The 10,678-nt window shown below is 40.2% G+C and overlaps 1 protein-coding gene across 3 annotated transcripts in view; it reads right to left on the bottom strand.

Annotated features, from left to right (window-relative positions):
- Positions 1–10,678, bottom strand: part of DNM3 (dynamin 3) — a 574,343-nt gene that overhangs the window by 360,304 nt on the left and 203,361 nt on the right. For all 3 annotated transcript variants that reach the window (XM_017866907.1, XM_017866908.1, XM_017866910.1), the window contains exons 8-10: positions 8,480–8,615; positions 6,148–6,215; positions 2,367–2,505 (exon numbers count right to left, since the gene is read on the bottom strand). In XM_017866907.1, the coding sequence (XP_017722396.1) occupies positions 2,367–2,505; positions 6,148–6,215; positions 8,480–8,615 (343 nt within the window). The remainder of the gene's footprint in view (positions 1–2,366; positions 2,506–6,147; positions 6,216–8,479; positions 8,616–10,678) is intronic.

Below are 10,678 nucleotides of genomic sequence, written 5' to 3'. Positions count from 1 at the left end.
AAAAAAAAAAAAAAAAAAAAAAAAAAAAAAAAAGATTCATGCATACCATAAACACTTTATATAACTTAAAACATAAATGTCCACACATGTGCCAATCTTTTGATGTAAGGCCAAGGTCTGTTCTCTGCATATGGATCTGCTGATTGGAGTTATGCATCTTCTGTCTTACATAAACCACATCCTTCATCTATGATTTCCAGTTTTGCTTTCTTTACAGTGGAGGGAGAACCTGAAGATACTTGTGAAATAATTTGAATGCCAAACCTATCCAGATTTTATAATCCCCTCCTCACACACACACACATTCTTTTGCCATTATCCTGCCTACACCCAGTCAATAGCAAAGCTTTTGCAGCTAACATTTATCAAGTCTTCTCACAGCATTCAGTTTAGTTTTCATAGAAACAAAACTCAAAGTCTTTTTTGCATTGGATCAGTTTAATTACTCTGTTTATTCAAAGTATATTATTCAAATAAGTGCGACTGGCTAAATGGGTTTGGGAACAAACGCAGCACAAGTGTCCCTTGTAAAGAAGAGAGGTTAATTGGTAGGAGTAAGAGACATGGACAACCTAAAGAGAAGCCTCTGGCTAAACACATCTGTGTGCTGAGAGTGGCAATCCTTAGGGTTAGCAGGAAACTCAGTATCAGTTAATCTTGAAAGTCAGCAAAGAGATCAATTAAGAGAGCTTTAAATGTACAAGGGACACGATAGGTTGCATTTTGAAGAGTAGGTGAGGGTAGCAGGGATGAGAACTGTTAGCAACTGACTTCAGCTTTCCAAGAGGTGAGCCGGTAGAAAGATTGATTTTTTTCAACTCCATGTGCATTCTTCTTTCTGTCGCTCAGTCCCTTAACTCCTGTGGCTCTTCTTGTTTTGGAGAAGAAAAACCAGGAGTTTAGGAAATGAGGTGGAAGAGCAGTAGGAGCTCTAGAAAAGGGGTCTAAAACTCCCAGTCACCTCTGGGTCCCAAACTAGTTCTATTTACTGCTTTTCTTTCAGCCTTCACATCTAGGAATTCGGCCCACTTGCCTCTTCTCCTATGTACATCTGTTCTTTACCTGAGCCCTTCTGTCAGGTAAATGGGAACTAATATTCATATTCATTCTAATTCTCTGTCCCTCTCATTCTCTCTCTTTCTTCCCACTGGTTTTTCAGAAAGGTAACGCCTCGTAACCATCTATAAAGGGAAGGATAACAAAACTAACAAAAACAGAATTATCCATAGATTGGAGAAATATTAAAAGCATGAGTGTTAACTGTCAGGGGGCTAGACCTACCCTACTGTAAACACCATCACTAATTCTCTTTTTGTGTTTTTCAATACAAGATATTCCTTTCATGAACTGAGAAATTCAGCACATGTTCTCCATATTCCTCAGTGAGGAGTCCTCCTACTTGGGAAGTCTTACCCCAGGACTCTACAGCATAGATTTAATAGATATTCAGGGTAGAGAATATCTATTAATATTTATGTTATTTATTAATATCTATTTATAAATATATATTAATATTTATGCAGGCTGCAGGCTTTGGCACTGGATCCTCCCCACTCCTAGGCCCTCTTCCCTCCCCTCCTCACCACTTCTTAATTAGTTAACTTCTCTTCCTGCAACTGAATTCTATTGTACCTCTTTTGGAAAATCTTTTCAACACTTCCCTGCTGCTAAAATGGCAATTTATGGATCACCCACCATTTATTGAGCACTTAAACTATGGTTAATCAGTGTGTTAGGTGACCCATAGGTTTCAGGCATCATCTTGTTTAATCCTCACTAAAGTGGTATTACTATTATCATCACCATCCTCATTTGACAGATAAATTAACAAGACTAGAGAGGTTAAACCCAAGGTCACACAGAAAGTATCAGAGCCAGGATTTCAATCTAGGTCACTGAAACTCCAAGGCCGGATTCTTATCCACTACACTACACTGCCCCTTCCCAGAACACCCAGGCTCAGGTGGAATACATATTCGCAATTCGGGAGAATTTTCTTATTGATATACGTACTATCAATGATTTCCTTCTCTAACAATTACCCTCATCCATGCACCACAGGAAAAATAAGCTTACGGCATTTGCCTAATAGTTCGGAAATAATGTTTATTTGTTTAAGACAACAAGGGGAAAATCAGCCAAAGAAATATACTCTTTCTAAACCACCGTATTAGGAATGATAGAAGACGGTGTGTCTGCCCTCCATGAAAGCAATTCCCACTCAGTATTTTCCACAACCCTTCCCTGTAGGCAAACACACAACATCTATAACAAAGTGAGGGTCAGGGAAAGAGAATCACGCAATGAGATAGAGAACGTTGGTAAACCAAAGCCATGTACTGGAAAGTTAAATAATTCCAACTTACTTTTTTGGTACACTTCTTCACAGTGTTGATTAATTCTTGTATTACCAGATCCACACTCTTCAAAGAAGGCCCTTTCAACTTTACAATCTGTTTCTTGACTATCGCTTCAAATGCCATGTCTGGAGTAAACAATCCTGTCCTGAAGGTAAGAAAGCAAGCAGACCATGAGATTTTTTAAATTGAGTAATATTTAAAAATCTTTTGAAAATGTTTAAATTAACATCCTTTTTTTAAGCATGTAATAGACTAACTTTAAAAGTTACATAGTGATTTGTTCCATCCACAGCACTGCTATAATAATATCTTTAATACTGCTAAGCCATAATAAGTTCCAATCTATGGAAGATTAGTATTAGCTGAAAATAGTGCCCAAAATGTTTATATGGCACATCATGTGACCCTTAACTAATATTTAACTGTAATTTGTCTTATCTCGCTGTTTCACAGCAATAAAAAGAAATGCTACAATAGAAATGGTGTTCTCAATTTAGATTTCTATTTCTAAAAGATTCCAAAATCAATTCCCTTTCCTTTGTGGAACAGCCAGTGAGCTTCACTTTTTATACACTAAAATAGTAGATTATACAATTTATCCATTCCAGGACAGCTATATTACTGTGAGCCTGACAGTTCCCACTCTGAGGTCCTGGGGCACTGGGAGAATAAGACAGTAAGGGGATTTATGAATTAATTTTAATATTTCAAGATGCCTAAATTAAATAATGACTTTACAAAAATAACAAATGATAACCAAAATAACAAGTGTCTTCCTTTGGGCTCTAATTAATTCGAATTGGTGTTATAACAATGCTTCTCTCATGCTCAACAGGAACTCAGGAAAGCAGATATATACATGTGCATGTGTATATGTGTTTCGTAAAAAATGATTACTCAAATTTAAACAAAAGGTCAATAGAGAGAAGCTACAATAACAGGGGCCTTTGAACGCTGAGACTTGGCCATGACTGAAGGCTGGCAGGCTGCAGGCTTTGGCACTGGATCCTCCCCACTCCTAGGCCCTCTTCCCTCCCCTCCTCACCTCTTCTTAATTAGTTAACTTTTCTTCCTGGAACTGAATTCTATAGTACCTTTTTGGAAAATGTTTTCAACACTTCCCTTGTACTATCTTGACTTGACGCTCCTTCTTATCATTTGCTTAGTACCCTATGCTCACCTGTATTTATAACTGTAGTAATCATCCTATATTATAATGGTAATTTCTCTGAACTAGGTACGAATCAAATTCAAACTGTTGAGTACAATATTAAATTTTTTTCACTCTTTGACTATAATCTTTCTTCATAGTTACTTTTCTCCTCGCCTTTCGCGTAACCTATGTTTTAGTCAATTTGCCTTTGCTTATATTGTATGTCTTTGCCTTTGTCTATGATGTTCATTTCACACTCTTCACAATTTTGGTCTATTCAAATCCCACCTGTGCTTTAAAGCCCAGATGCAAAGCAAGCACTTATAGTTCCAATCTTTCCCCAGTCCTGCTGCTGAGACCTTCCTTCTTGGAAGCCCGCCATTCTATTTCACATTGCAGGAAGCTGGGCACATGTTTTAGTCCCATCACTACACAGTAGGGAGTGTTGTTACCCTATTTATCTTGATTTGCCCCATAAGGACCATCTCCCTCCCTTGCTCATAGTCAGCATTCAGTATTAACAAAACAATGAAGAAAAACAAAGCATCTCTTCCATCAAGTCCTTCATGGGCAAAGAGGGCTTCTACTACTCAAATAGCCAATGGAATCAAATGGGAAAAAAACTGTTAAACCAAGCATATTTAAAGACCTAAATAAGCATACCGTGAGTGTGTCTTATGCTCAGGACATTGTGCATTTCTTAGCATCTTACAGGCAAATTTATAATAACAACCAACAATCTCCTGTTGTTAGGCATATAAATCAGAAATCGACAATTCTGAATTACTGAGATTTTGCAGTTATATTTGACAAAAGCTGCATATGGTAATGAGTTTTACAAGTGAAGTAAAAATACTGTATTTGGCTGAGTTCAAATACTGTATGACCCAAAAAATGTAATTTGGTTCCACTGCATCTATCAGATAAACATGTCCAAATACCAGATCTGCCCAGCTAAAAAGTAAAACAGTTTCTACACCAAATGTATTCTGGATTTGGTGTGGAAGAAATAGAATAGGGAGCTTAGAAATCCTATAGATGATAAAAGAAAAAATATTAGATTTGGTTATAGAGGTTTTCTCCTCTTCACTTTGTAAACTCATATCTGCCCATACTATTTGAGATTTGTGGAGCAGATTGTCTAAATTTTAAAACAATAAATAACTCAAGCATCATAACTCCTTTGTAAAATCACTCATCACATGCACGCTCAGTGTCAAGCTTTGCCTTCTGAGGGTCTGTTCCCAGCATAGTCTCAACTTGGCCCTTTGGCAGAGGCTGAGCCACAAACGATAACAGGCAGAGGCCACCTCCATATGAGGCAATCTATGTACTAGGCAACTTAAGTTTTATTTCCTTGAATTAAGGACACTACAATTCAACATATGCTCATTAAGTTATGTTTAGCCTTCTGTACATGAAATGAAGAAATAAGTATTTTAAAATCATTTGTTTTTATCATAGTTCTTTAAAGAAATTGTTATGAACTGAATGTTTGTGTTCCCCTAAAACTTCATATGTTGAAACCATACCCCTCAATGTGATGGTAGCAGGAGGTGGGGCCTTTGGGGGATAATTACATCATGAAGGCAAAACCCTCATGAATGAGATTAGTGCCCTTATAAGAAGAGGCCAGAGAGCTAACTAGCTTTCTCTCTGCCACATGAGGACAGAATGAGAAGACAGCAATGTGCAGGCTGGAAAAGGGCTCTCACCAGAACCCAACCATGTTCACACCCTGACCTAGGATTTTCAAACTCCAAAACCATGAGAAATAAATTTCTGTTGTTTATAAGCCACCTAGTCTGTGGTCATTTGTTACAGCAGTCCAAACAGACTAAGAGAGAAGGTAATTTAGAATAAACTCACTTTAAACAAGCGGAAATTCAGACACAAGTTCCACCCCACCCCCAACTCCACCCAGCTCAGGTCCCTCTGCTCTCCTGACCACATTCCTCAAGACAGTCCCAATGCATATGCATGATTCCTGGCTCCATGGGTACATGTTGTGCCCTCTCACCTCTGTACCTTTGGTCATCCCACCCCTTCCACTAGAAAGCCCTTTATCCTCCAGCCTCAACAACCTCCATTCCATCCTTCCATCCTCTCCTGTCTCATCACACTGCCACCTACTTCATATACATGCCCCCACACGTGCAAGCACACATGCACACACAACACCTCCTGGCCTGTTGAAATCATTCTCTCCACATGCCAGGATAGACTTGAAAGTAACTACCTCCATTCATCTTTCCCAATCTTGCTCCACAACATTAATCAGAATTAATCTGTCCCTTCTCCGGTGTAAGCAATGATTAATTATGAGCATGTCTGGCCTCCTTCATGAAAAACGAAGGCTCTGGAGAACGGGGTCTTGCTAATCTGCGAATCCCCTATTGTGCAGAGTACAGGCTGGAAGTGCAGAAGATGTTTTTGCTTTTTCACTTGGAAAAAACTGACTACAGCAATACAGGAAGTTACCATTAAACCCTAAAGCAGGATTTCCTGTTTCTGACTCCCACCTCTGTATTCTACCCTGTTCAATGATGAAAAGACAAGTTTCCTAGCTATTTATAAACATTAATTTTCTTTTGGTACCTTGAACAGATGACCAGAAAAATGTGAATCACTTGCCTGATACCATGTATGTTTTTGATTGCATAGCTTATTTCTCTTCGCAGTTCTTTCTCATTGAACTCCATCTGCAGATGCAAAATGAGCCATGGTTATGACACTTAATTCCTTTGAATAATATTGTTGAACATTACAGAATGAGAATAACCTGACTTCGTTATTAATAAGTGGATACTCATGTCTTTCCTAACCTAAACCCAGATGGCCAAAACATCTGTTTATATAAAGTTCAAGGCAACACAGAACACTAGGGATTTTGGGGAGTTTAGGGGCAGTGGATTTTAACTCTATTATAGATATGGAGTGCTATGCATAAGGATGCCTTCTGGACATAAATCTAGCCATTCATTTGAAATGTATAATTCTTCATTCTTTTGCTAAATATGGTAAATTTGAAGGCACAGGAGAATGCATAAATGAGGGTATCACCTGATATGCAGTAGCAGTACAGATGTCCTGAAATTAACAATGGCTGTCTTTTCTCCCTGGCCACTTAAACCATTTGAGTTAAAGACCTCTTTGTAAAAGAAAATTAGTGCTATTTTAAAAAGACAACACAGGATAGATTACTGTACAAATATTTCTCAGAAGCCAAAGGTACCATAAATCTACTTGGAAGTAGGATCAAAGTGTCACAGAGCTTAGACCTCGAAGGGGTGGCCAGAGAACACTGAGTTCAGCCCTGACTTCTGAGATTTGGCATCTCCAGCTTCACTGTCTGTCTACTTCTCCCTCATACTTTATGTCCTAGAATGACGAATTGCTCTAGGTCTCTACACACAACCAATGGCTTCATAGTTCAGGGCCTTTATCATTCCTCTCCTGTCTGGATCACCCCCTCCTGTAACCTACCTCTTCCTGCTTAACTAGCTGCTCATCCTTCCAAACTCAGCTCAGAAGCCTGGCTCCCTCACACAGTTGAGCTGGGATTCATGTCTGTGGGCTGTGTTTCCATAGCACTTTGTGCTGGTTTATCACTTTACTTAGCACATTTGAATGAAACTATCTATTTACCCATTTGCCTCCCACATGAAGACATAAGCACTCGCCTCTCTGTTTGAGACAAGTAGCATGGTCGCTAAAACCACTCTACTGCCTATTGGGCATTTTACACTTTGCACGTCCAAAGCAGAACTCCTAATTCACTTCTCCATACAAACAGAGCTTTTCCTTCATTTCCCTCATCTGATGGGCACCACCACTCACTCAGCTGTGAAAGCCAAAACCTTGGAAGTCATCTAAAAACTTATCTTTCTTCCATTCCCCCATTTCAATCGAAGCCCTAGCAACTTTATCTCCAAAACCCCAAAGCCACCCATCTGTCTCTATCCTTTCTTGCTGGAGCACTTTTACTGGAAAGCTAAAGAAATTTAATTCTCAGCATTTCTCCCTTGCACCAGCCTCTTCCAAGACCCTGTGCCTGACTGTGTGTTTACAATTTTGTATTCTTCTTCAAGGGGACCTGCAAAATTGTAGAAGCTTCAGACCCCACAGAAAACGAATCCACCCCTTGTCTGACCCACTGTACTCCTCACGTCTCTTGGCTCTTTACAATCCAGCAGGTATACTATTCTTCTAAAATCATCAACAAATCAAGTCACATTACTGCTTAAAACCTTCCTGTAACTTCTCATTGTTCAGCATAAAGACTTTACCTCAATCTAGAAAGCCTTGTGTGAACTGGACACTTCCTCCCTCTCTGAATTCATTTCACACCCCTCTCCTTCATCAGCCACATCTCTTCTTCACCTGTCATACTTTAGTGCCTTATCCGAGGTTGCTACTTCTGCCTTGAATAACCCCTTTCCCCCAGATCTTTACCCAGCTGACCTCTGCATGCCATTCTGGGCACAGTTTAAATGTCCCCTGCTCAGACAGAACTTGCCTGATTATTTCATTAAAAGTGGCTCATCCAGCCCCTTTCTCTTATATCATGTTACACAAAAACATTCGCAACTTTCTTATTTTGTCTGTTTGTTAATTTTCTCTTTCCCCACTAGACAAGCAAGGGCCTTCCGTGTCTTAATCACTGGCATCTAGAAATTTGGTGCATAGTATATGCTTAAGAAATATTTTTAAATTAATTAGACAACAAACATCATAGGAAACTCAATTAGTATTTGTGTTTGAAATGTAGCTAAAACTCATTACATAAAATCAGAATCATCAGTAAGAACACATGTTTCTCCTGAATTTCATTACCTGAATATGGAGGTTTTGTTCAAAGAACTATGTTAGTTCTATACCACTCACACAATATTTTATCAAGTTGTATAAAACAGAATACGGAAGTGAAGTGAAACTAAGGGAAAAAATAATGTTTGACACAAACCTTTACTATCTCAAAAGGAAAGCGTTCATGAAAAATACGATTGATTTTAGCACCACCTGAGAGTTCCAGGGTATCTACTTGATCCCCTGACCCTTCAATTCTCTTCTCAAAGTCCACAGCAAATTGCTGAACCATCCTGCAATTGTTAAAGAGAAATAGATTCAAGTCAAAGTTACAAGCCTTTGCACTCTTCTTTTTCTTTTCCTATGATTATTCCTTAGAATCGTTTTCCAGGTACTCTTAGTGGCACCTACTGGCAGAGTTAACACTGCACTCTATGTAGCACTCACAGTGTGATTATATGAAATACACATCATTAAGATTTTAGACATTTAATTAGAATAAATATTTAAATATATTTGTCTTTCAATGCATTCTGTTCACTTGATTGCAGTCATAAAATGGTATTTAAAGAATACTTGATGGGGCCGGGTGCAGTGGCTCATGCCTATAATCCCAGCACTTTGGGAGACCGAGGCGGGTGGATCACCTGAGGTCAGGAGTTCGAGACAAACCAGGCTAACACAGTGAAAGCTGGTCTCTACTGAAAATACAAAACATTAGCCGGACGTGGTGCAGGTAGTCCCAGCTACTCGGGAGGCTGAGGCAGGAGAACGGCGGGAACCCGGGAGGTGGAGCTTGCAGTGAGCCGAGATGGCGCCACTGCACTCCAGCCCGGGTGACAGAGCAAGACTCTGTCTCAAGAAAAAAAAGGAGAAGAAAAAAAAAAAAGAGATACGTTCGGAAATACTTGAAATAGAGAGTTAATCAATTAAACCTTATGTAGAATAGTCAAATGGACCTGGACTCCCATGACATCACAGCCACCTAGTGTCCCAAATGCTCCAGCTCTCTCACTCCCCCAGCGGCACAGCCTGTCTCTCCTCACACTCATCCCTAGGTGATCTCAAGGTTGCCATAGCTTCAAGGGTTATTGAGAAATAGTTTCTCCACACCTTCCGCTTTAGCCCATAACTCTCAGAAGACAGTGGCCCGTATGCTCAACTGTACTGGATGTTTATTTCCTCTTAGCTGCCTTGAACTCAACACAAACAACCTTTTAATGTCTTTCACTCCCAAACCTGCTGATCCTCCTGTATTCCCAAATCTCCCCTCATGGTGGATGACACCACCCACCCCAGGCAGGGAAGATGGGGCATCCAGCATACCTCCCTTTCCCTCACCCAACAGTTTCAGGGAGCCAACAGTTGTAGGTCATTTCTCCTCCGTTACAGTTCAGCTGCTTAAGCTTTTCCTCCTCAACCTGCTGATACTGCCTTGGTTCAGCTCTCAGCAACACCTCCCGGCATCACTGAAGGCTCCTCTAGATGATCATCCTGCTTTTGGGTTTATCTTTGTCCAGATCAGACCTCACCCTATCAGAATAACACATATTTGTGACTCCTCTACAACTAGCTCTAGCCTTGTTTTTCAATGGATCCCCACAATTTGATAATACAATCAAAACTCTTTAGCCCATCTCCCAGAATTTCATGGTCTGGCCTTGGCTGCCTCTTCAGCCCCATCTCTTACCACTCATCCCACTCACCTTCCAGCCAACCATGAGGAAGTCATTGCAGTTCCCCAAATGCACCATGCCCCTGTGCTTTTACACTTGTTTTTCTTTCTGCTCAGAACACCATTCTCTCTGTCCCTTGCTGCTTTGCCTGACTAATTTTTACATGTTCTTTAAGACCCAGATCAAGCATTGGTTCTTCCCAGAAACTTTTCATGATCCATGACTCTATCCAGCACCACTCCTCATTGCCCCTCCTCTGCATCTTCAGCGTATTTCCTGCAGAGCACTTGGCACAGTACATTTACATTGCTACGTCTATTAGTCACTCTCCTAAGGGCAAGGACCACGTGTTTTCTTTACCTTTTCCTGCTCAACATAATTGGGAGATTTAATAAATATTTTTTCCATGAAAGAATGAATTACCTTACACTGGCTGTGAAGAAGAAAGAAGAAGAAAGAAGAAAGAGAAGGAGGAGGAGGAGAAGGAGGAGGAGGAGGAGAAGGAGGAGGAGAAGGAGAAGGAGAAGGATGAGAAGGAGAAGAAGGAGAAGGAGAAGGAGAAGGAGGAGGAGGAGGAGAAGAAGAAGGAGGAGGAGGAGAAGAAGGAGGAGGAGGAGAAGGAGGAGGAGAAGGAGGAGAAGGAGGAGGAGGAGAAGAAGGAGGAGGAGAAGGAGGAGGAG

Source organism: Rhinopithecus bieti, unplaced genomic scaffold (assembly GCF_001698545.2).
Source record: "Rhinopithecus bieti isolate Rb0 unplaced genomic scaffold, ASM169854v2 scaffold_1853, whole genome shotgun sequence".
Taxonomy (NCBI): domain Eukaryota; kingdom Metazoa; phylum Chordata; class Mammalia; order Primates; family Cercopithecidae; genus Rhinopithecus; species Rhinopithecus bieti.
This window is presented reverse-complemented; position numbering and strand designations above follow the sequence as displayed.